Source organism: Conger conger, chromosome 5, assembly GCF_963514075.1.
Source record: "Conger conger chromosome 5, fConCon1.1, whole genome shotgun sequence".
NCBI lineage: Eukaryota > Metazoa > Chordata > Actinopteri > Anguilliformes > Congridae > Conger > Conger conger.
In genome coordinates this window covers 24,969,309-24,996,912 of record NC_083764.1, presented here as the reverse complement: position 1 = coordinate 24,996,912, position 27,604 = coordinate 24,969,309, and the positions used below count along the sequence as shown (strand labels likewise).

Genomic DNA, 27,604 nt, shown 5'->3' with positions numbered 1-27,604 from the left:
AATGTGTGTCATTAGAAGGCAATCCAGTATTACCTTTGTGTAAAAAAAAAGGTGAGATCCAGATTGTCATTTAAGTTGCTCGTGGAGCATTTATCAAGGCATGGAACATTGCCATACATACACACATTACATTACATTTTTTTACATTATTGGCATTTGGCAGACGCTCTTATCCAGAGCGACGTACAACAAAGTGCATATCCATAACCAGGGATAAGTTCGCTGAAAGACCCTAGAGGGAAGTACAATTTGAACTGCTACCTGTACAACAAAGATAAGGATGAGGGCCAATTTTTTTATTTATTTATTTTTATTTTTTATTTTTATTTTTTTTATTTTTTTTTAAACAAGAAACAAACAAACAGAGCAAAAGTGACCAAAGTTAACTATCAAAACACTGCTTACCTAGCCAACTAAAAAATACCGATACACAAAGCAAGTCACAGAGACAACAATTAAGGTTCACAGGGAGGTAGGGAGGGATGGGGAGAGGTGCTGCTTGAAGAGGTGTGTCTTCAGCTTGCGTTTGAAGGTGGGGAGAGATTCTACAGTTCTGACCTCAACGGGGAGTTCGTTCCACCACCGTGGAGCCAGAACAGACAGCAGTCGTGAGCGTGAGGTGGAGGTTCGGAGAGGGGGAGGTGCCAAGCGGCTTGTGGAGGCTGAACGAAGAGGTCTGGCAGGGGTGTAGGGTCTGATGATTTTTTGTAGATAAGCTGGGGAAGACCCCTTAACTGCTTGGAAGGCTAGCAGCAATGTTTTGAATTTGATGCGAGCCATGACAGGCAGCCAGTGGAGGGTAGTAAGCAGGGGGGTGACGTGCGTGTATTTGGGAAGGTTGAAGACCAGACGAGCTGCTGCATTCTGGATAATTTGGAGGGGTCTGATGGCGGATGCTGGGAGGCCAGCCAAGAAGGAATTGCAGTAGTCCAGGCGGGACAGAACCATCGCTTGGACCAGGAGCTGGGTCGAGTAGGGGGTGAGAAAGGGGCGGATTCTCCGTATGTTGTATAGGAAGAACCTGCAAGACCGGGTCACCGCCGCAATGTTCTCGGAAAGGGACAGTCTGCTGTCCATCACCACGCCGAGGTTCCTTGCACTGGGTGACGGCGTGAGTGTGGTATCCCCGAGGGAAATGGAGAGATCCAGATGGGGAGAGGTATTAGTAGGGATGAATATCATTTCAGTCTTGCCTGGGTTGAGCTTTAGATGGTGGTTGTCCATCCAGCTCTGGATGTCCCTCAGGCAAGCAGAGATACGGGCTGAAACCGGCGTATCAGACGGCGGGAACGAGACGAAGAGTTGGGTATCGTCCGCGTAGCAGTGATAGGATAGCCCATGTGCAGTGATCACAGGGCCAAGGGAGCGAGTGTAAAGAGAAAAAAGAAGCGGGCCTAGGACTGAGCCCTGGGGAACTCCTGTGGCGAGGGGCCGAGGTGTCGATACCGAACCAGCCCAGGCAACCTGGAAGGAGCGACCAGAGAGGTAGGACTCAATCCAGTCCAGGGCTGTGCCACAGATGCCCGTTGCTGACAGGGCAGACAGGAGGATGGAGTGATCCACAGTGTCGAAGGCAGCAGAGAGATCTAGAAGAATGAGGACAGAGGAGAGGGAGGCTGCTCGTGCGGCATGGAGTGACTCACTGACGGAGAGGAGCGCAGTCTCTGTCGAGTGGCCCGATCTGAAGCCAGACTGATGGGGGTCTAGCAGGTTGTTGTTAGAAAAGAAAGAAGAAAGTTGAGTAGAAGCGGCTCGTTCGATAGTTTTAGAAAGGAAAGGAAGAAGAGATACCGGGCGGTAGTTCTGGATGATGGAGGGATCCAGAGTAGGCTTTTTTAGCAGCGGAGTGATGTGGGCCCTCTTGGAGGATGCCGGAAAACAGCCGGAAGACAGGGAGGAGTTGACAAGGGAGGTGACAAATGGGAGAATGTCAGGTGTGATAGTTTGGAGAAGAGAAGAGGGGATAGGGTCAAGGGCACAGGTTGTGGGGCGGTGGGAGAGCAGGAGTTGAGAAACATCAGAGTCTGTAAGGGGGGAGAAAGTGGAAAAGGAAGGGATGGGCCTAGAGGGGGGGGAAGGGCACAGTGAGGGGGGCGGTGGTTGTAAAGGATCTGCGGATGACTGTGACCTTCTCATCGAAGAAATCAGCAAAGTCATCAGCAGCGAAGGAGGACTGAGGAGGAGGAGCCGGTGCGTTGAGGAGAGAGGAGAAAATAGAGAAAAGTTTCCGGGGGTTAGAACCGGAGTTCTGAATTTGTGTTTGATAGTATTTAGCTTTGGCGGCAGTGACAGCGGAAGAGAATGCCGCCAGGAGAGACTGGTAAGTTGTGATGTCTGAAGCGTCTCTGGATTTCCCCGGTGGTGACAATGGTGGCAAAGGAAGAGGGTGAGAGGGAGCGGAGGTTACGGCGGGCTGAGGAAGGGTAGGTGGGAGGAGGGGGAGGAGGATGGGGAGGAAGAGGGAGGGAGAATGAGACGAAGTGGTGATCAGATCTATGCAGAGGGGTAACCGTGAAATCAGAGCATGAGCAGTTCCTCACAAAGACAAGGTCTAGGACATTGCCTGCCTTGTGGGTTGGAGGAGAGTGTTGCAGGGAGAGGCCGAAGGAGTGGAGTAGCGGTAGGAAGGCAGCAGCCTGGGAGGCTTCAAGGTGGATGTTGAAGTCTCCAAGGAGAATCAGCGGGGTGTCATCCTCAGGGAAGGAGCTGAGAAGGGTGTCTAGCTCATCAAGGAAGCTTCCCAGGGGCCCTGGAGGGCGATAGATAACTGCAATAAAAAGGTTAGTAGGGTAGGATACTGCAACAGAATGGAATTCAAAAGTGGATATGGACAGGTCAGAGAGGGGGAGAACAGAGAATTTCCACGAGGGGGAAATTAAAAGACCAGTACCACCGCCACGGCGAGAAGGCCGGGGAGTGTGCGAGAAGGAGAAGGAGGATGAGAGGGCAGCGGGAGTGGCGGTGTTGTCAGGTGTGATCCAGGTCTCAGTTAGGGCAAGGAATTGTAGGGACTGGAGGGAGGCATACGCAGGGATGAAGTCAGCCTTCCGAGTGGCAGACTGGCAGTTCCATAGTCCCCCTGTGACAGCAAAGTCCTTACAGGGGGTGAGCGGGGGGTAGCTGAGGTTGGAGGGGTTCCGACGCCGTGGAGGCCCACGTCGCAGGGGGTGTCTTCGGGGGAGAGAGCACACTGGGATGGGGTGAAACATAACAGCATAGCAAACTGGGCCGGCTAATATACGCTGGCGTCGCTCTGAAGACGCCTATTTAAAGCACCTACAAATCGCTCACAAGCAGTATCAAATCAGCGCTAATCTCCTGACAAACTCCTGACAAACTCAGCAATTTCAAACAAACGTTCAATCACTCTACAGGTATGCAACCAGTATGAGTGATTAACAATACAACAAACAGCAATACAACAAACAGACTGGCTCAAGCCCTAACCTCAGATTGTTCAAATTAGCAATAACGAAATTACACTTTACCGTATCTAGTGGACGGTCCGCAGCAATACCACACACCTGGTTACAATGATGCACTAATGACGAAGGACTACTACCGTGAGGCTAATATACGCTGGCGTCGCTCTGAAGACGCCTATTTAAAGCACCTACAAATCGCTCACAAGCAGTATCAAATCAGCTCTAATCTCCTGCAAACTCCTGACAAACTCAGCAATTTCAAACAAACGTTCAATCACTCTACAGGTATGCAACCAGTATGAGTGATTAACAATACAACAAACAGCAATACAACAAACAGACTGGCTCAAGCCCTAACCTCAGATTGTTCAAATTAGCAATAACGAAATTACACTTTACCGTATCTAGTGGACGGTCCGCAGCAATACCACACACCTGGTTACAATGATGCACTAATATGCACACATGATGATGCACACACATATCTAATTAGAACAATGGGCCTCATGAGTGAGAGAACTTAAGAGAATTCACCAATTCTTCCATTCTTGTACACCTACGAACGGAGTTTAATATTCCCAGGGTTTCTTTGTGTAACCTGGCTTCACAAAAGCAAACAACTGCTTACGGGCTTAACCATTACAAAGGTGGTTACCAACTTGCTAAGTGAAGATGGGCTTTGTTAACCCTTTGCTCCCATAAAAAATGTGGTGGTGTGAGCAGTGCAGCTTAGGGCGTAACCTACTCGTGCGGCATATTTCTCACCTGAGGAAAAAATTGACATGAACAAATATAATGGACAGATACAAAGAAGTTAGAACATGAAACACTCAAATAGCAGATAGGCAAATAGCAAAAAGTATCACTGTTTCCATAGCTGATTGCTCAAACGGCAGTGCTTTTACATGTTTCAAGCCGATAGCCTGAGCATAACCTGCCCAGGACCAGGTTAGCCGTACAGCATACATCGCCCCCAGGGTTAGCATTTAGGTTACCTTGCTAATCTCGTAATCTCACTTTGTTGCACACCCCCCCCTGTCCTATGAATCATGGAGGAATGCATTTAATTAATTTCCTGTGGAAAGCCTGGCAGTGCAGAGCCTCGGATTGCATATCCATTGCAGATCAAATTTACATTTTCACATTTACATTTTTGTCATTTGGCAGACGCTTTTAATCCAAAGCGATTTAGAATAGGATCTTCCCCAAGTTAAAAGCATCAAATCCATTAATAGCAAAACAAGCATGAAGAGCTGTTCTAAACAAAAAGACAATTGTAATTGCAAGAGGGTATCAGAAGGGGGGGGGGGGGGGGGGAAATCAGGAGGGAGGACTAAGGTATAGTCTAAAGGTGTTATGTTCCTGTGTTCTGTCTGTTAGTTTATCATTGTTTATTATCGTTATTCTTGTAATTTATTATTTTTCATATTCATGTCTGGTGTTCTGTTTATATTCATTCGTCTTTCCACTCGTCTTCCCCTGTGATGTCTGAGTCTGAATGTTTACGAGCCCAGTCACTCCCCTGTCTGCGTGCCCCACTATTCGGGTGTTTACAGAATTTCGGAACAATTTCATGTTTTTGTACATAGCACTAATATACTAATCCCAACTAACATCGAACTAACATTCACTAGTTTTGGGTATTTGTAATTTAAATTATTTAACTAACTTACTAATGCATCTTCAGTTTCAATTCTGTTCTGTAACTCCTCCCTATTCTATCACTGATTACTTGCTTAGTTTCAGCGAAGTATTTGCACCTGTCTCTCTGTGTCTCTGCATCTCCTGATTTTGTGCAATTGTCTACTCCCTAGTCTGGAGCCGTTTGTATTACATATCTGTCTTTGTGAATCCAGTCCGCATTTTCGTTTCCCCCTTGTTATTGTCCTATTACCCTTTCATGTGTCTCACCTGATGTTTATTTGTTAGACCGCCCTCACTCCCATGCCCCGCCTAGTTTGTCTCATTCCCCTGTGTATTTATACCTGTCCTTTTCAGTTGCACCTTGCTAGTTTGTCTTGTCCCTTTATTCCTTTCCCCTGTTCTACCCCCCTTATTCCCGAGCCTTGTTTGTTTTCCCGAGCCTGAACGGAAAACAGGCCTGAACATGCAGCTCGACCACCTTGTGCTCGTAATGAGATAAAGGCCCTTTTGTATACATTTGAGTTTAATATTGGAAATACTTGTGCTCTGTTGCTTGTCAGTCCCTTAGCAGCCAGCAGTCCCCTCTTGCCCTCCCTCAGTCCAGCCTGTGGGAGCACTTCTCTGTCTCTGGGGATGTGAGACCTGCCTCGAGGCTATGTCAGGCACTGCTGACATAAAATCAAATATGAATCAAGACTCAGCAACGGCATTGCTGATTTCTCGCCTGAAATGTTTTCAGAAACTTATTTTAGTGGAAAGTTTATGAAGAATAAGAAACTTCATCAACCATATTATAATATTTTTCCAAAAAACCAATGACCCACAGTCTACCCAATCAGGTACTGACTACATGAGACGTCCTTTGTTCTTCTTAATCCCATTGGGATTAATCCCATTTGTACCTTTTTAGGCACCTTTTTGTCTGAGAATGTAGGTCACATAATATTACCAGCCCAGTCTCATGGCACTTACATATCTCTGAGCGCTTTTTTGCAGAACCACGATTACAGTCCCACAGCTACATGTTGCTGCAGTTTTAAAACAAAATGTCCACAAATGGTGGTAAAGACACTCAGACTTTAACGAGCATTTTTGAATCCTCCAGAACTTCTAGTTTTTATGCATTAGGAAGAGTAGAGTCATGTGGTGGATGTGCGAATTTAACAACAAAACGTAAGATTAAGCCTTTTTTGCATTCATTCCTATTTTTACAGTGCAATTTTCAATCACTATAGTAACAGTATATACCATTTGAAAGCGCTGAAACTCTGCAGCGATGAAAGGGTTCTATCTGTATATTACATTGCTTTGGCAACAACAGTTCTTTTGATGGAAAAACAAGCGCCTTCTCTGTATCTCGGAAATCCACATACGACAGGAAATAAGATCATGTCAGTGTCCTTTCCACGGCAAGGGCCCTTTCTTAAATGTTTGTCTGCATGATGCCTCTGTTGTGTGACAAGTTATATTGGCAGAGATAGCAACCAGCACAACGGTAAACTATTTTTGAACGGCTTAAGATGAGTCTTAATTGTAAGTTGTATGGCATTAGCTTTCAAACTATGTTGCTACCAGATGGAAATAAACATTGAACATTCCTGTTACCTGTTTGGTATTTTACTATGTGTTATCCTCTAGAAATCCCTTGCCTGGTCTTTGGCCACCCCATTTAGAATTTTCTGCTGGCGCCCCTGGTAGTTGAACCTATGCAAAGCTGAATTATTTGTTGTTTTAGCAGTCTTAAAATGTCTTAAAATGGAACATATAGGCTAGGCCAAAGTTTCTGTTTTGTCTCATTGCAGTGTTTGAGTGGATTATTGTCATGGCTAAATTGGTAACAGCTGTGTTAACTGTATGTTACAATAGATACATTCAATCTATTTAATGGGCAAGGTGATGTCCACAATTAGGCTACCCTTCCTTGTTTCTATTTGTTTGCAATATAGCAGAGCAAGCATAATATGAACATCTAACATATTAAGGTTGGAAACCACTAGTCTGTATGATCTGAAATCTCACTGTCCCTCCCACAAATTCCCATGACAATAAACCCAAAACCAAAAACGAGTCGGATTAAGGCTAATCTTGCTACAAATTACTTGCTAAATGCAACGCGGCTGCCCCCTACTGTCGGAACTGTTATTTCCTGGCTGGCGGCATTCCTGCCACAGAGGCAAAAAGTCAAATTAAACACAAAACCACTGTATATCTCTGGGTGTCATTGGGCAGCTTTTGTTTTAATTAAGTCTTCAGTTTCTTGAAGGCAGGTTGAAGTTCAGTGCACATGGAGGTCATGCGATCACCGAGGTCAGTTTCACTACGGGTGAAATAATAAGGCATATTTTACCGGATATCTGTGGAAACAGAAATCAAATCCTTTGAGAACACACTGACAGGTCTGTACCCGCATGAGCATAAACCAATCAGGCCATTTCCTTGAGAAATTGACCTTTCACTTGTAGCCGCGCTCATTTATTTCAGGTCGGTCAATAAACATGTCAGAGATCTCCTGGCCTGAACCTCAGGACCTGCCCCGGGTGGATACAGGGAGCTAATACAAAATGGCCGATGGGCGTGTCCCAAATAAAAATGACTGAACCATATCTACGGAGAACATGTGGTCTTTAACCCTCATTTTCTGTTAAGATTGACCCCAAACATAATATGAAGGTGAAACACAGAACACCGAGCCGAAACACCACAGCCAAATCCCAGAAGAAATACTGGGAAAGAAATACAAATGGTTTTGCCAATCAAATGAATGCATTTTGCTCCATTGCTTCTTGTCAAATAAATGCATGAGGAATATGTGCACCATAGTTTAATATAAGGTGCTGGTGGTTATAGTAACATACTAAAGAAAAGAATGAACAACGCACACTTAAGCTATTATTTTATTTAGTATTTTATTACCAACGTTTCAACCCTAAAGTCTTCTTATGCCCTGATGAAGACCTGATGGTTGATAGATACTAATAATATCCAAGTTTTCCTTAGAGGGTGTTACGATTAGCTTCCCATCATGTGTCCTGGATTCCCAAAAGGATTGATGAGTTAACCGAGTGAGTTGCATGCGATAATTACTTACTAAGTAATACAATTTAGGCTTTACATCATTTAAGCTGGCCCAAAGGGACAGTCTGGAAGGTTGTTGGAACTCCCATGAATTGTCTCTTATCGTGTGATACCACATCCCCCATAGCAACCCCCCTAACCTCAGTGTGGTCTCTGCCATCCTGCCAACCACCACTGCGCAAATATTATCTCTTGTAAATTACACAAAATACATTTTGTTGTAATTATGCTGAGAGTGGATTTCAAATTTCAGACTGACAAACATCAGTGATTATGGACAAATAGACTAATTGGCAACTTGCTCTTTCTGTATAGAATGAACCTGACAGGGATGTATTGAGAAGTATACACCATAAGAGATGGTGCATATGAAAATGCAGTTATTTGTGAGTGTCCCTTTAATGAGATTGGTGATAGGAAACTGCTGTGGTTTCTTATGCAGTTCCCTGGGGTCCATCTTGTCCTTTTGTTCACATTTGCTACCATCGCAATGAGTACTTTCATGATCGGAGGAGTATTATGGAGTACACTGTATCCTTCATACTGCACATTCTCCACTGTTTTTAAGATGGGGCTGATTCTGGGGACATTACAGGGTGGGATCTTTGGCACAGCAAACATACATGATTTTGTATCCAGAACACGGTCAAGGCTTTTTCTAGCATCACAAGGATGAGCCAAAAGAACAAGCTTTGGGGCTAATGAGATGGGTCCTGCGCTTGGGTGCCTTATTTCTGGAAATGTTTTGGGCTTTTTTTTTACGGTACATTTGACTCAAAAAACACTTTTATTCTCCAGAGCAAGAACTCTGTGCTCTCTGTAGCTGTACAGTATCATGCCATATAAATACTTCTAGATTTTGTGAGCAGGCATTTGAGGCCTCACAATAATGAGACTACTGAAAAAAAGGTCTGGTTTGGGTCAACGGGCTAGAGGAGGCATTGGAACCATCGGAGGCGGACGGATGCCTCAGGACTGATTATAAGGACTGTAAGGTGATTCAAGCTGGCAGGATCGTGTAGATCAGTGTTTCTGCTGTTTTGCTGTTTTAAGATAACAAGATGGCCTAAACATCCCTCCTGCTTGTGTCAGCAGGTAAAGGGTCGCTTCAGGGGACGTCTGAGGGTGGGCACCGCATCATCCAAATCAGCAGCTTCATGTCATATAAAGGCTTTTGGGTTGACAGGAATGGCAGAGTGTAGCAGCAAAGGGAGGATGGGGGGGAGATTCCATGGGAACCATGGTAACCAACATTACAAATGCAGTATATCTGCATGGTAAAGTCCAATAGAGCTAGTACACAAGAGGCTGACAAGGTGATTTCCTCCTGATGGTTATAGAAGCTTATATCAATCTCTATTATGTAGAATAGAACGTATAGAACTTTATTGCACATACTGCATATCTGGCAGTTGTAACGACTGTTATCATGGAATTGCCCCTGTCCCCATCCCTGCACTCCTACACTCTGGTATTCCTGTCAACCCAGCAGCCATATACACACTACCGGTAAAAAGTTTTAGAACACCCCAATTTTTCCCGTTTTTTTATTGAAAATTATGCAGTTTAATGTCTCATTGTACTCTGAAATGAAAGCATAGAACAAATAAACAATTGAGGTTAAAAAATAAATCATGGAATCAATTTATAAACCAAAATGTATTCTAAACTTTTGACTCATCAAAGTAGCCACCTTTGGCAGATATAACAGCTGAACACACTCGTGGCATTCTTTCTACAATGGAAATCAAATATTCTGCATAAAGTTCTTCCCAACTCTGTTGCAGAAGTTCCCATAAATGTGTGGCACTTGTAGGTTGCTTTGCTTTCACTCTTCTGTCCAGTTCATCCCAAACCAGTTCGATGGGGTTTAAGTCTGGAGACTGTGCTGGCCACTTGCTGTAGGATGAACCCCTGACCAACTAAGCGCATACCAGAGGGTACTGCATGGCGCTGCAGAATGCTGTGGTAGCCGTTTTGGTTCAGGGTGCCTCTCACTCTGTACAAGTCACCGACCCTGGATCCAGAAAAACAGCCCCAGACCATCACGCTTCCTCCTCCATGTTTGACAGTTGATGTCACACACTGAGGAACCATCCTTTCGCCTACTCGACGTTGTACAAAAATCCTGCGTGATGAACCGAAGATTTCAAACTTTGATTCATCAGTCCATAACACCTTCTTCCAGTCTTCAGTAGTCCATTGGCGGTGTTTCATGGCCCTTCTTCTTATTCTGACGTCTTAGCAATGGCTTTCTTGCTGCAACTCGACCGTTCAAACCTGCAAGTCGAAGTCTTCTCTTCACAGTTGAAACTGAGACTTGCTTACTACGACCACTATTAAGCTGTGCTTGAAGCTGTTGTCCTGTGAGCCGCCTATCACGCAAGCTGTTGACTCTCATAAACTTGTCTTCTGATTCTGTTGTGGCTTTGGGTCTGCCAGACCTCTTCCTGTCAGAGTTTCTCCCAGTGCCTTTTGATGGTGAAGGAAACTGTACTCACTGACACCTTGACTTTCTTCGCAATTTCTCTGTAGGAAAGCCCTACATTTTTAAGTGTCATGATGGTCTGTCTCTCTTCCATTGTTAATTGCCTTTTTCTCGCCATTTTTATAGTAACACACTACTTTCTGCAGTACAATACTGTTCAAATGATGCTCACAAGGGTATGGTACCATAGTGTGTTCCAACACTACTTTTATGCAGACAGAGGGGGTTGAAAGTAATCAAGAAAAGTTGGAACACCTGTAGGAATTGGTAGCACTAACTTTCAAGGCTTGATCAACCTCCATTGCTGCAGAACAGCTTTAAGTTGTTAACCCATTTCTTGTTCCCTGAAAAAGGCCTTTTTGTATAATTCTGAAATGTATATTATTTTTCAGTTTTGGGTAACCTTACCTTTTTTTTTTAACCTCTTGCAGTTCACTACTTACTTTTGTACCATTTCAAGCTATTCATTGGACTTGAACGGCTTGAATTTCAATAAAAAACTGGAAAAATTGGAGTGTTCTAAAACTTTTGACCGGTAGTGTATATATACACACACACACTCACTGAGCACTTTATTAGGACACCTACCTATTAATGCAGTTATCTAATCAGCCAATTGTGTGACAGCAGTGCAATGCATACAGTCACGGGTCAGGAGCTTCAGTTAATGTTCACATCAACCAACAGAATGGGGAAGAAATATGATCTAAGTGACTTTGACTGTCGAATGATTGTTGGTGGCAGACAGGGTGGTTTGAGCAAACTGCTGATGTCCTGGGATTTGCACACAGAAGAGTCTCTAGAATTTGCGGAGAATGGTACGAAAAAAAAATCCAGTGAGCAGCAGTTCTGCGGGCAGAAAAGTGTTGTTAATGAGAGATGTCAAAGGAGAATGGACAGACTGGTCAAAGCTGACAGGAAGGTGACAGTAACAGAAATAACCGCACATTACAACAGTGGTATGCAGAAGAGCATCTCTGAACACACAACGCATCAAACCTTGTGGATAGGCTACAGCAGTAGAAGACTTAATAAATATAAAAAATTAGTCCAATAAATACCTAATAAAGTGCTCACTGAGTGCATATAAGCTGCGTCAGTCATCATAGAAAAGAAGCTTAGAATTCTGGGAGATGGGCGAGGGTTCGTGCCATTGCACCATAAGAAGTGCAGCACAGATGGGAGCATCAGCCGGAACATCCCTAAGAAGTTTTGGCAGGACTCAGTATTTCGGAACACCCCCTGCTGATAGGCACGGGAAACCCTGCTGGCTCAGGCTGTGCTCCTGCCAACCCAAAACAAACACAACCCAGCTGGGCGTGTGGTTCATGCGCCGCGACAGGACTTTTGTCTCGTGGTGACATTTTCAAGTTTTGTCACATGGAACATGTTCCATTTTCCTTCTCTCAGTGTCTCTTCTCTCACAGTTAAAACGGTTAAAGTGAATGTGTTCAAGTCCAAGTGAAGCCTGGAGATGCATATTTTATGTGCAACAATATAATGCATACATAATGCAGTGTATGTTCCCATTTGATAATATTAATATGTAATAATTCATAGTAAAATGAAAAGACAGCATTGTTTTACTATACATTCATTAAATTTCATGCACAGAAGATTTTTCACATTTTTTAATCTGGTGATATTACAAATGGGCAATCAGTATGAATAAACCATTTGCATTGTTTTTTGGTTTAACTAAATATCTTGATAAATAACACTAACAGTGTTTATTGCAGAATACTGTAATTATACACTGTTGAGGTGGAAGCAAAGGGAAACCGGAAAACCTTGCTGCCTGGCTCTAAATGTCATTTGTATTAATATGTATAATGCTGCATTAAAATTCAGTAATGTATATTTTAAGAAAGTGTAATGGAATTCTTTATTAAACATTAGCAGCAGTGCCATATTCCGTTAAGAATTAATGTTACTGTTAACAGTATTTTATGATTTCTGCTGTGTACATTGGTAATTTGGAATTTATAACTTTTATGACATTGACAATTTCACTCTAACCAAGGTGCCCTCACGGTGACACCCTTAAACATTTAATGACTGTTGTTTAGCAAATAAACATGTATTTGAAAAATGTAAGACTGGAATCAACTTACATTTGTTGCATCATTGCATCATTAATAAAGCACACTACCAAAATGGAAAATACAGCTTTTATCAAAAAATTTTTGTTTAGTTTACAGTACATTTTTGGTGCATATTTTTCAAGGGTGCCAATAAGAGAGAGACCCTATTTTGGAAGCTTGGAATGTATTGCTGTACCTGTTTCTTGAGGGCCAAGAGGTCCCTTTGCTGTCAAAAGCTCCACTGTCCTGAAGTGGTGGGCTGGCCTATTGGTGTCTGTGCGTGGTCCTGAAATTATAATTAAAGTCAGTATCTGCCTAGCCTGTATGGACACTGCAATGTGAGCTGTTTTCTGCCGTTCTGATCTGGCCTCTCTCGGAACAGAGATGTGGCAAAGCCAAAGGATCTTGAGATAGCATCAGCTGCACTGCAAGGCCTGTCTAATGATAGCACTATCTGGAGGCTAATCCACACCACTTGTCCTCAACAGACTCTTGTTTGCGTGACATTCCTGTCGTAAGTCATCCTCAAGCTGTTTGGTTGCATCACTGCCCCATGGACTCGCAAGCCATCCTCTGATGACTTAACAGATCCTGCTTATCCACGGTTAAAAAAGCTTGGACAACAATACTGAGACGACACATGCTTTTGCTAAAGAAATTTGGGTTGGGTACCATGCAGACCTGGGTCAATTACGTCATTGTTTTCGATTCAAATACTTTTCTACACTTTACTGAGCTTTTCTGGTAAGCTATATACTCTCAAAAGTGCAAACCTTGCCTTCTGTTACTCTTGGTTGGCTCAATTGCACCAGGCAAATTATTTGGACTCGGAAAAGTATTTGAATCCAAAACAATTAAGTGTTTGACCCAGGTCTTTTACTGATGCCCAACAGTACAACGAACATGCTCTACTTCTTGAGCAGAGAATGATTCTAACTGACATTTTTGAAACAAATAAGTTGGTGTCATAAATATGTTGTTTGTAGGGCACTAAATACGTGTGAACTTTTATACAAAAATACTGTTTAAAAGTAAAACATTTTGAAAGTTGTATCTGTTTGGAGCCCATTCACTTTGGAATCTTTGAAGCTCAAGATAAACTCTTAGAACACAGATGGAGCCTTCTAATTTTCAGCTCACGACTTCTGGCTACATTACCATTGTGCTACACTGTCTCCAGGCCATTATGCAGTGTTTCAGATGGAGAGGTGTGTTTGTGGATGTTTAGCAGATGCCAAGTCTTAATCAAGGGTTGGTGGCCATAGTCTGCGGTTATTGATGAGGAGATAATTTGGAGAGGCAGTCTTTTTATCTCAGCTGTAAAAGTAAATAGTTAAAAATAATCGTCATGTGCTGCTTGAAAGCTGGAATCAGTGTGAGAATTTTGAAAAAGTAGCAACATTTTGGGGGGAGTGTCACTTTAATGGTAAGAGCCTTCTGTGGATTCCCATGCAGATCCCTGGGGGGTTGTTTTATCCTTTTTTCCATTCCTACTGTCACATCAATGTGCTAATGTCTGGAGGTGTGCTGTGGGGTGCATTGTGCTCTTCAGACTGTGCTCTCCACTGTGTTCCAGATGGGGCTGATTCATGGGACACCACGCACGTCAGGGCAGATTACGCTCTTATGTTCTTATATTGAGATGCGGCGGAAGAGGGCTGTGGAGCAGGCTGCTGATTCGGAGCGTTGCACCTGTTTGGAGTCAGGAGGTGTTTCTCCATAAGCCTGTGCTGCAGTTTCTCGTCTCATAAGTTAAACCACCAAAGGCAATGTGGGCTTTTTCTGTAGAACCGGGATTTTAGGGATTCTATCTCTTTCTCTTCTCCTATATCTTGCTCTCTGTCTGTCTTGCACTCTCTTTTTATGTAGTTGTAGTCTGTTTCTCCTGCTCTCTTTCTCTGGTTCTCCCTTTTCAACTTGTGAACACACTCTCGGATTCGTTCATTTCAGTTTCAAATTGAAAGTTCTTTATTGGCACAACATGACAGTGTTGCCGAAGCTAATGTGACAAAGCACAGGAGCGGGCGTGTGTCTATTCAAAAAGAAGGATGAACACAGCAGCGGATGAGAGCGCTAGGCAGTAGGTGTTATTTGAGTGAGTATGTTCTCTGATACTCTCTGTACGGATCATACACTCAGAAAAAAAGGGTTCCAAGAAGAACCCTGTGATTCTGTAGAAGAGCCCTATCTAGTTTAAGGGTACAATGTCAGGCAAAATGGTTCTTTGTCTCAGAGCTTTCACACTACACACCTATGATAGAGGGTTCCAGAAATAACTAAAAAGGTTCCTCTATGAAGACAAGCCAAAGAACCCGTTTTCCTGAGAGTGTAGCTCTAGAGAGCTCTGAGCTCTTACCTCTTCTTTGAAAAGGCTGTAATGGCAATGAAAGGACTGGTTGTGGGGCGAGTCTCTGTGGTATTTGGGTCATCCACATGGCGTGCTTGAGGGGTGCCGTTGGGGTGTGACTGGGCCAAACGGGACACTGGCTCCACTTAGAGGCTGGCGGAACAGATAAAAGTGGTGACAGAGGCAGCGACAGCAACTCCACAGATGAGCTGTAAGCCCAGAGGGCTTCTGGGTACCCACTATGAGAGCTTGACCAATCATACTGATGTCCAGGCATGGGTTGGAAAAGTATTGAGCTTTTGTACATCGGCTAATCAAATGCTGCCATCAACACCATTCGTTAAGTGCTCTCACCTTGAGCATGAGGCCAAAATCATTTTCTGCAGCAATTTTGGATTGCTTCCAGGATCTTATTTAGATTTTTTAAGATTAGATTAAGGTAAGTATGCTGTATGGGTAGCCTGTTCGAGAGAACATTTTATCTAATGAAGCAATGCATCATGCAATCACAAAAGTGATGAAAAGTACTGTCGTGACATAAGTCAAGTAAAAGTAATGTGGCTTACTTATTTGAGTACTCAGTCACCCACTCACGCACTCGCTCCCTCCAACAGAGGTCAAAAAGGCCGGCCCAGGAATGTACACTTCATTGTTCTGCTGGCATTTGCATGTATGCAGCAGACATGGGTGAAATATCTGATTGTTTTGGATACAAATAATTTTCTACACTTTACTGAGCATGTCTGGTGTATTGGAACTGATTGAATACTCTCAAAAACTGCAAATACTCTGGTCCTCTTTGCTGGCTCAATTGCTCCAGGCAAGATCAACCGAGCACAGGAAAGTATTTGAATCCAGAGCAAATACGTATTTGACCCAGGTCTGCAAGTCAGTAAGAGCGCTGCCGTTCACTCATTTGCTTACTCAGTCAGCCACTCCTGCACTCGCTCACTTCAACGGAGGGCAAAAAAGGCCAGCCCAGCCATGGAATGGAAAGTTCAGTTTATCCGCCTGCTGGCATTTGCGTGTATGCAGATGATTTATTTTAACTGTCCTTCCTTTTCGTTTCTCACCTTGTCAGCGTACAGACTTAATTAATCGCATTCCTCCAGACATTCTCACAGATCCCCCAGGCCTGGCTCAAACCCTGCTGTGGCTTGCTGAATTGAATTGGAACAAAATGTAGCTTCGAGTGGTGAAGACTCTTGATTGATGTCACAAAGTCTTATACACACATACAAACTGCTGTTGTTCCTTGTTTTCAGCTTTAACACTTATCGATAAAATCTATGAGAAATTCAGTTGTATTTGAATCTTCACCTGAAATAATTGATCCTGTTATTGTGACTTTTTTTGTGTGTTTGTGATGGTGTTCCAAAATAGGTTTATTTGAATTTACCAGCATTCATTCTTTGTAACATGACAATGGAAAATAGATTGTTAATTTATATGGGTACTAGAAACTAAGCAGTACCATAATTTCAATCAATTTTAAACATGTAGAGCTTTATACGTGCACAGAAATTAGACAGGAAGTGACCTAATGCCGTCTCCTGAGTAAACATGCCTTTTCTCTGGTCATTTAAAGTCTAAGCTTTCCTTTAGCACCCCCAGTGGACAATTGATTTCATAACCGCAGCGAAGTGTACCTGTATGAACGTAATTCTGCTTCTGCAAATAAGTGCCCAGAGGTACAAACTGTATATCCCATGAGACTGGGTAGGCTATTATTGGACTCTCTCCTGACTCTCTCTTTCAAACTCAAATTCAAAAATGCTTTTATTGGCATGGCATATTTTTTATATTGCCAAAGCTTATACACAGACATGCGGAAAGACATTAGAAGATGATCTAATGAAAGAACTCATAGGGCCAGTTTCACAGATGCATATTAAACTTAGTCCTAGACAAAATAGTGTGTTCTATGGTCAATTTCCATTGAAAATTGAATTTAGTCTAGGACTAGGCTTTACATGTGTCTCTGAAACTGGCCCTTGTGTCTCCTATCTTTTCCCCTCTCCCTCTCGTACTCCCTTTTGCTCTCTCTTTGTTCTTTTGCTCAGATACGATGGACTAAGACAGCGGGCAGCGCATCGGACCGTTTCCAGGACTCCACCGTGTTCAACGAGACGCTGCGCATCACTAATATCCAACGCCACCAGGGGGGGCGCTACTACTGCAAGGCGGAGAATGGCCTGGGCTCGCCGGCTATTAAGTCCATACGTGTGGATGTCTACTGTGAGTCCCCCCATTTCTCTCTCTTTTTTATAAGTGTGAGCACGCCTATAAAATTTTATTCAGGTATTATGGCCCTACTTGCGATGATGTGCTCACTCCACAATAGCCGCCATTTTAGAATTTGGAGGCTGGGAGAGCAGAGCTTCCACTCAGATTGCCGTTGGCATTATTTGTTTATTATCTGTGGACATTTGCAATTCTGTGCTTATATTTTGCATCTTGCATTCTGCAGCCATCCTTGTACAGTGCTCAATTCCCAAATCGGCTTCCCAAGGTACTCTGGCTGCTGAAATTTTGCATCGAGAACTGTGTTTTTATTTAAAGGGCATCGAGGCCATTCTCTTAAAACACCATAAATAATTTACCTTGCATTGAGCATTAACTGCATATTTATCTAATTGCGAGTTGATTTGGATTTGGATTTTGTCCTCGAGCTTCTGGAAATGAACTCCTGGGGGAAATTTGAGGGTCTTATCTGCGAGGCATATGCCAAATTAATAGCTCTTTAAAGGTTGATTTCGAGATTCCCATTGCTGTACATCCATCCGAGCATTTCCAGGCAATGAAAGGACCCTGAGAACCTTTCAGTCGCCAAAGCTCAGCGTGCACTTCAGGCTGTCAGTCTGTCAGAGTATTTTTATTGGTTCATACAACTGAGTGATTGATGGCATACAGTAGCTCCGTGAGTGTGACAGCAAAGCTTCGCTCTCCCATCACTCCAAACAAGCCAAGCCAAAAAGGGTTTCACCAGTAATGTTGTTAGCACTCCCCCAACCCAAAACTCCTCTACCTGCCAGCAGCAGTGCCACCTTGTAAGCATCTCATGTCAAGTTGCTGAAACTAGGCAGGCCTGGGCTTGGATAGACTTTCTGTGGAAAAAGTCTTAGTGTGCAGTAAAGGACAGGCTTTTTGGATCCAGAGGCAAAACCATGACCCAGTGAAGAAACAAGGATGCTGTACCACTGTCTTTTGGATGATACTTTAAACCAAGTTTTTGACTATGCATGCCATGGCATTTTTCAGAACATTAGGGGTGCTAAACTGGTGTTGTGATGAAATTCTCACTCTAAATGGCTCTATATCTGGCCACCTTTTTACCCAGTATGTTTAATTGGCTACACGATCCATTATGCATTTCAATTCTCTATATCATCGCTGCAATATGAGAATGGATTTCTCAGTTGACCTACCTGGTTATATAAAGATAAAATAAAAATAAAATACAAACCCCTTCATCTGTAAGCTCATTCTGTCTCAGGACCTCTGCCATCGATAGACGGGTCTCAACAGCAAAATGGCTGCACGCAATATGCGGCTGCCTTCAAACAGGAAGAGGATCCGGGCTGTGACATTTGGAAACGGTCCACTAGAAATCATCATGCACTGACCGAAATTGTGTCAGGGCACATTAAAACAGGAAGGGAGGGAGGAGTGCAATTGTTTCAGTCATATTAACTTGACATTTCTTTATTCAGTGAAAGGTTATTGCGAATTGGGAAAACATGAATGCTAAAATGCTGCTTTTGGAATGAAAATTTAATAAATGTCAATATATGATAAAATATTTAATCTGGACTAGAGGTGTGAATGGTTAAATATTTAAACGGTTAACCGAAACTGAGTTTTTGCATGTCTACCAAACATTGCTAACTGATAACCAATTTTTTTCTGAAGTTGAAATGGTAAGCTGAGTATTCTTAAATAAATGCGCTTTCACCACCAGTGACAAAATGCACAAATTGGTCGGACAATTAAAAGAAAGATTCTGGCTGCATAAAAACATCCGTCAGGCTAGTCCTAGCAAGCAGTCTTCGACTATTTCAGGGGGTTAAGAATGCAAACACCACAGGGAATTTAATTCTGCAATATTATATTAATCAAATCATTTCTGTGTTTTAAAGCTGTTGCTGTTGGTTCACTTGTGGCATATTGCATGGTATTTCTTAAGGTTTACAGAGGACTTGCTTATGACACACAAATTCATCAAACTGAATGTAGCTTCCCACTAGGCCATATATATAAAACAAATAAAGCAATACATCATTGGACAAATGTTGCACGCGGAAAGTTGAAAAATAAAGGCTATAATTATTTTTTGACTCTAGCTTACTTAGCCTAATAGTGCAATAACTATCCAATGTTTTTTGTGACAGTGTTGTGTTTTATATATCTAATGAAACTATTTTAAGGTGGCCCAACATAAAGTTTGGAAATACAATACAATTTTTATTATTTTTTCATAAATAAGATACGACATCTAGCGCTCATGAGCAGTATCGGTTAACTGTTTTCAAAATGGGATGGTAACCGTTTACAAAAACTGATGATTTGTCACATCCCTAATCTAGATTGTGAGGAGTATGACTTAACATGCAAGTTTAAGCAAGTAATTACACATTGTACAGTGTGTATTTATAAAGCCTTCATAAAACATGTATAGTGACTTCATTACCAAATGATAATGTATTTATAAATCATTGATAGAAATATGTGCAGGAATTTAGAATACATACTGGCAGTCATGAAGAATTACTTCATATATTAATTTCATTAATATTCATGCATTACCTTTGCTGTGTGTTACTGGCCTAAAATGATTTATGCAGTAGAGCATTCTTGGAGACATTCTGTCATGGTGGCTACAGTCTGATGGTGCGGCTTGAGGAAAGAGGGATCTAAGGTGCTAATTTGGTTGTCAAGGTCACGTTTTTTCAATCATATAAGCCAGTCGTGTGACGGAAATCGCAGTCACAGTTAAATCACACCGAGTCACAGTCACATGATTTAAATTCTGTCGAGTCACAGTAACACGATTTCAATTGCACCGAGTCACAGTCACTTGACTTAAATTACACCAAGTCACAGTCACATGATTTAAATCACACTGAATCACAGTCACAAGACGTAAATCACATTGAGTAGCAGGCGGAGCACTCTAATTGCAAAGAGGGTCTCAGGAAGCTGGGAGATCTGCAGTGCCGCAAACTGAGCCAGAGATGTGCTAACCCTGGACCGGCTCCAAATCTTATAAAAGAACATCCTAATGAGGGCTGAAGCCATCATTAAAACTTAAGGGTTTAATTAAAACTTAGCTCCAGATAAGCAAATGATATGTTGCGCCGCCCATTGGATATTATAATCGTCAGTAGGCCAGTTTTTCACTGCCAGTGAGCATTACGTATACGACTTTCTCCTGAGGCCGCGACAAAATGGCACGGTCATCGCTTTACTTTTGTTGTTCATTTGTATTTAACATGGCACAGCCTGCAGTGGCTCTTTTGTGATACACAGGATATGTTTATGCCTTTTTGCCGAAGAAAAGTTATCACCTCCCCCGAGGGCAACTATAATTGATTTTCCTCTTACCGCTCCAACTATTTTTAGAGGGTTGCAGCCTCGGTGTTTAATTAGCATTGCTGCTTTTTTTAAGCTCGGGCCTGCAACACTCAAAAGCAGCCGGAATAACTGCAGCATCTCGAAGAACTGCAGCATCCTTTTTTTATTATTTCTGCTGACAAAAAACTAGCCGATCTAGGCAGCCTGTATATGAGAGGACACTGACGTTTTCCAGCAGATCAAATCTCCTGCCTGAAAAAGCTGTTTTTCAGAAATAGTGAGAGAGAGAGGAGAGGGTGAGAGGGAGAGGGACTGGAGGACAGAGGAGAGAGAGTAAAAAATGAAAGGGGGGAGAAAGAGACAGGGAAGGCAAAGTTTAAAAAAGGGTAGAGTGATAAGCAGAGAGACAGTGAGAGGGACGAAGACTGAGAGGGAGGGAGGGACCGAGAGAGAGAGCAAAAGGGAGTGCAAGAAAGCAATAGTTTTGCCTGACACCAAATAACTCCAGTCATGCCAATAAAGGAGATTGCTTATAGATAAAAACAGTCAAACTGAAAGGGAGCAGAAGAGAGAAAGAAACCAGGATGGGTAGACTGACAGAGGGCAGAGATCGCTGGCAGTGAAAGGTCTCCGTGACTGTGGTATAGGGCTGGACTGCTGGTGGCCACTAGGCTATAGGCTGCCCAAAATGGTTCCTTATCTAGGAGCTCTCACACTTTCAGTTTGATAGAGTGTTGCATAATGAATTAAAAAGGGTTCTTGTACAGAGACAATCCAACTAACTTTTTTTGTGAGAGTGTACGTGGCTGGTGGAATACCTTAGATTTTGACCTGATGTTCATTACCTCGGAGTCTTTATGAGTCAACACAAAAAAAGACACAAGGGCATTGAAATTCAAATTCAACCTGTAATTCTACTGCACTCTATTGCAGGGGACCAGAAAGCATGGCATTTCCAATCCTCCTTTGACGCTCCTCCCATTACATTAAATGTCCTATATTTACTGGTTTATTTGACAACTGTTTCCTGGGCAACATGCAAAACAGCCGTTTTTACGTTGTCATTTTACTGGCTATTTCCAGGAGTAATTGAGGTTAAGTACTGAACTCATAAAGTTCCATTGGGAAAGTGTGAATTGGTAAGGGTAATAAGGGTATATTTCACTACGAATTCTCAGGTTATGTAAAAAAGGGTTTGAATTTATGATGATACTATAGTTTTATGGCTGTGCCCCCCACTGTACTCCAGAAGTACTTTAGAGCTCATGGAAGAAGGGATTGGAGAGCATGTGTGATTAATGAAGGGAAGTAGCTGGCAGAGGAGGGAAGAAGCAAATTCCCAGGATGCACGGCACAGGTGGATTTGAAACCTTTAATTGCACAGACGATTCTCAGAAGTGGGAACAGGCGCAGGCAGCCCACTATAATTAATGGTAATAACTTCTCATTCCTGCACTCTGTGGGGCTGAAGATATGTAAGACTTGCATATTTTAAGTCGTTTGAAATCACCCTGGAAACTGTGGAAGTCTTTTAATCTTTCTTCACAGCCAAACTCGCTGACGTTGACTTGGCCTTTGCATGTCTGCATGCGATTTATAAAAAAACTAAAAACAAGGAGGTAAGAAAACAAATATTTTTTGTCCATTGATTCTGTGCTGGAGTCTATGAGTATATTGCTTTTCAAGAGGGCTATTGTGTGTGTGTGTGTGTGTGTGCGCGTGTGTGTAGTAGTGTATGTGTGCATTCATGTGCATGTGTATTTGTGAGCATGTGTATGCACTTGTGTGCACCCCTGTGTGCCTGTGTGTTTGCGTATGTGTATGCTTTCATGTAAGCTGTTGTGTATGTGTGTCTGCCTGTCCATATGGGCACAACCACCTGAGCCTCATTTATGTAATTATTGTCTCAGCTGGGCCAGTTTGTCTGCCCTTTCCTGTTGTTGCCTTAACAATTCATAGAGAGCAAACACAATCTGGAATGCCTTCTGCTGACGGTGAATGCATAGTGCGGTTAAAACAAAGTATTTTAGCTGAGCCTTCAAGTTTTACCATCATTATGTATTATATAAAAAATATTCACTATTTCAATCGCTCTCTCTCTCTGGAAAAAACTGGTGATCCAACACTCATGTGACCATTGCTCCAATGCTTCTTGCACTGATATGGTAGTTCATGTAGGAGCACACAGGCTGGAGCCCCTGCATGTTTTCTCTGCACTGTTGGTCAGGGGTTTGAAAAGCATGAAAATCACTTTCACTCAGAATAAACAGTGCACCCACACCGACAATGGGATATTCTGAGAACATGTCACTTATATATTTATATGCAGTGGGTTCCAGATTTACTGGCACTCCTGACTGGCAATGCACAAAAATAAACAATGTACTTTATTTATTGACATTTGAAACTCATATGAAATATACTGTACTTTATACTGCACTATTGTTTCAAAGGAACCAACCAAAATTTAATAAAATGTACATTTCAGAAACCAGTCATGAAAATCATGGTCTCATAATTATTGGCACCCCTGGTTTAGTACTTGGTGCATCCACCTCTGCCTAACAGCATGGAGTCTTTTCCTGTAATGCTTGGCAAGGCACAAAACACATTTGGAGGAATTTTGGACCATTCCTGTATACAGATCCTCGCAAGATTCTTGACATTCTTATGTTCGCGCTAATTAACTGCCCTCTTCATTTCAGCCCACGTGTTTTTGATTGGTTTTTGATAGGTATACTAAACTATAAAAACATAAGGCCTTTTGCAATTCTTTTGTATTTCAATATAACTATTGTATACACTGTATGTACATGTTATGGCATGAATTTGTTCTGAATTTCTTAATTGTACAAGCCTCTTCTTTAATTCAAGTCTCCAGCTATGTGTGTACAACAAATACTTGAGATATTGACACTTTTATACAGTAGGACTAGTACAAAATAGGTGGACCATAGGTATGCGGTATCTCTTTTCATGCATCTCTGTTTCGATGCCAAACATGCCAGTGCTGTAACATTCAATTTTGGTCTCTTATGACCATAGCACCCTTATTCAATGACCAAATGAGACCAACATATAACATTCGTTCCATTAAAACATGAATAAAGTATAGTATCTTTCACATTTTGGCTTCTCAATAATTATCTTGTTTTTTTCTGCATTGCCAGTCAGGTGCCAATAATTCTGTACATTTATAATCCATAACAAGTATAAGTTAAATGTAGGGGATCTGAGAATGACAAGGAGCCATCTTCCACCTTCATTTCTCCTTACTGCTAAAGTTATAATCCTTGCCAGTTGTCAAAGTAATGTGTCATGAGTATACAACACACCCAATTAGAAATAAAGAATAGTCAAAAAAACAATCAAAGGTCAAAATCCAGGGAGTCAGAAAAACAAAAGGTACAAAAGGGCTGAGACAAAAATTGAGAGTTGAGGAGGCGAAGCAAATAATCAAAAACCAAAGAAACAGATGGGCAACCAAAACAAGAAGGCAAGGCAATCGCGGAAATGAAAAACAAATGGGTGCCATAAGAATCTCAGTAAACAGGCGTACTTAAATCTCGGCACTGAATATGCCAAATGCCAAATGCCAATAATGTAATGTAATGAATATGATCAACGTTCTGACAACGAGTACAGCGGAGACTGAGGTTTAAATACATGAGGGAAGGTGACAATCTAGGCGGGGCTCGGGAGAAAGGTGGGTTAAAGAAATAGACAACAGGTGGGAAACATAATAGGGTAATAATACAATAACAGGGGGAGACGAAAATGCGGACTGGATGATTAGGGAGTAGACATTTGCACAGAGTGAAGACGTAGTCATAGTAAGAGACAGGTTTGAACACTTCGCTGAAACTAAGCAAGTAATCAGGGATAGCATAGGAAGGCGGAGTTATAGAACAGCGTGGAAAGCTAGGAGATTACGTTATAGTTATGTGATTCAATCTAAACTACCCAATTCAAGTGACTCTTAGTTTGTTAGTTAGACAGACAGTAAGTGTATTAATCGGATTGGTACTGTACAATATCTAAATTAGTAGTAAGTAAGAATAGTGCTTTACAACATGTAACTATTGAGAGAAGCTGGAAGTAAGGAATGAGAGGCTTGAAGAAAGGTCGAAAATCCGGGAGCTACCGAAACCACCCGAATAGTGTAGCACGCAGACAGGGGAGTGACTTGGGCTCAGAAACATTCAGATACAGACATAACAGGGGATCACAAATGCAATGACTGTAATGGGCAACAATAACCAGATATGAATGATATGAATAAATAACCAATAAATAACAAGAATAAACAATACTAAACACAAGAACAGACAGAACAAACTCAGTGTCCATTCAATGAGCTCACTTTACAAATTGTTCATTCAACTCAAATAATTGATACCCTCCTCTCTGGTCAGTTTAAACTGGAATCACGTTGTTGTGTAAATGTTTGGCACTTCATGGCGTCTTCATGTCTAGTTTAGTGGGCTAATTAGGAAGCTGTTCAGATTTAGCTCTTCAGTGCTTAGATCCTAATCAAAAGGCCTATATGCTTGTTAAAGTCTTGATATGTGCATGCCACCATCACCGGGTAAAATGCTAAACCAACAGAACTGTTTGCATTGTGTTTATACTGACCCTATCTCCATCTATGTGGCACCACACGAGATGTGTTTAGCTTGCTGAGCCATGCATTAAAGGGAATAGAGTGCACTCTAAATGCAGGCTGTGGGGTCGTGATGTCCCTTTCTGAAGATCATTAGCATACGCTAACCCAGACTTCTGAACTCTGCGGTACTTTAGTATCCAATTAATATGTCAGATGGAGGAGAGATTTGTGCCGCTTGTAGAGCTGTTTTCTTTACGTTAGAACATCAGTTTATTTTCAGTTAACCTTTTATTTTCAGGGGCTGTTTATACTGTTCAAAAACAACAGATAATGCCGGATTAAAGGTGACAGCTAGTTCAATGACATTTTAAATGTGTAGATTGTAGAGTGTCAAGAATTTAAATTTCTATTTTAAGAATCCAGAATGTTCAGGTTTCTTGCATTTTGATTTGAATGATTTTACTTATTTTGAAATTAGCTACTCAGAATCCCATACATAAAACAACATTTAAATACCTGTGCCAAATCTGGTAGATTGACCACGCAAAATAGCACCAAAACATTATATATTTTCTCCATTGAAATATAATAATTTCTGCATTTTATAAGAAAGTGATTATTATTAAAATTATTTAAATCAAAATAGTGGATGAAAGTTACATTTGCTCATATGTAGTTTATCCACAATGCAATTAGCAGAAGCAATTGTAACCTGGATTGTTGTAAGTTATGTTGTACAAATTAACTTTATTGAGTTGCTCAGGATCCATAAAAGGCACAAACAACAATACTATAATGTGCCCAACACAGGGAAATCTGTATAAAATGACACATTCAGCAAACATTCAGCGATTGTACTGAATGAAAAATGTGCTTTCTCTGTTATGAATTAGTCTAATTTTGATCTACCTCAAAGCCTGTCTTGAATATCAATAGGACTCAAGGACATAACCTTGTAAAAAAGACTTTTACAAGCCAGGCACTGTTGTGTTGTGGCAATACTCAGCCTTAAATAGCAAAATGGTGGCTGGTTTATTTGGTTGAGTATCATGAACTCGCCACATCCGATTTGAAAATGCTCTCTGTGCTAGGAAATGGTAAATAGGGTGGCAGGAACGTAAAATCTCAGAGGCTCTGGTTGTCATGCAAACTGCACTTGTGAATTTCAGCAGGATAATCCGCTCAAGTCATGTGTAGCAAACACAGGTTTAAATCCTTCCTGTTGACTTACTGTAACAGTTTTTGGAAAACCATTTATTTTAAAGGTACCACACATTACTGCTCCAATGAGAAATAGTGATTTTTAGTAAAGAGTCAACCACTCAATTTACATAGTATCATAGTTCGCCATCCTGGATTTATTTTGCACTCCAACTATGCTCTGCAAGCCACATCTTGATAAATTAATTTTGGGTTTTTGGCTGCAAAATAGGTAGTACTGTATCAGATTAGATCAAGTATTATAAGAAACAACAAATACTATGTTACTTGTTCTAATTGAATTTGTTTGGGTTGAATCTGTTACATTAGCATAGGGTTGCCCAATCCTGTTCCTTCAGATTTACCTTCCTGTAGTTTTTTATTCCAACCCAAACAAAGCACACATCATTCAACAAATATAGATCACCACCTGCTAATTAATTGAATCAGGTATGCCAAATTAGGGTTGAAATGAAACCCTACAGGACATTAGATTCCCAGAATCACGGTTGGGCAGTCCTGCAAAAGCAACACCCCCGACCCGACCAGTGTTACAATCTACCATTTAGCTATCAAGCTGTATATATTTTGTAAAAGCGCTATATATTTTGAGTAATGGTATAGTGGTATACTATTTGTTGCGGTGCACAGCATTCGCACTTGAGAAAGATCATTGGAAAGGATGAGATATTTTGGCAATAACTCACAACAGGCAGTGGTATATAGACATTTTTATCACAGCTAAGGGGTATTGTTCGGCCCGACAGACAGCTGAGGGTCGCGACCCCTGTAGCTGTGATAAAATTTCTATATACCACTTCCTGGAGTGAGTTATCGCTTTACCAAACATAATACTAAAGATATTATAAACACAATCCAATTAAAACAGTTTTTTATTAACAGTTTCATTACAAGAATAATTGTAAATAAAAGGAAGTAGTTCCCACATGCTTGTAAGTAGTGCCAGGTGGTTGCTATACGATGTTAGTAAAACACTCAGAAGTTATTTGATAACCTTAATACTGCAGCATTCAATTCTCTGTGGTGTTTGCATTTTTAGCCCCCTGAAATAGCCAAAGACTGCTTGCTAGGACTAGCCCGGGTGTCGTCAGCCTGCGGCTCCGGAGCCGCATGTGGCTCTTTTGCCCATCTCCGGTGGCT

General features: G+C 41.8%; 1 protein-coding gene across 1 annotated transcript in view; it reads left to right on the top strand.

The window, feature by feature from the left end:
• LOC133128833 (MAM domain-containing glycosylphosphatidylinositol anchor protein 2-like) overlaps nt 1-27,604 on the top strand; it is a 205,275-nt gene that overhangs the window by 43,675 nt on the left and 133,996 nt on the right. The window contains exon 3 of the mRNA XM_061242640.1: nt 17,127-17,301. Coding sequence (XP_061098624.1) covers nt 17,127-17,301 — 175 coding nt within the window. The remainder of the gene's footprint in view (nt 1-17,126; nt 17,302-27,604) is intronic.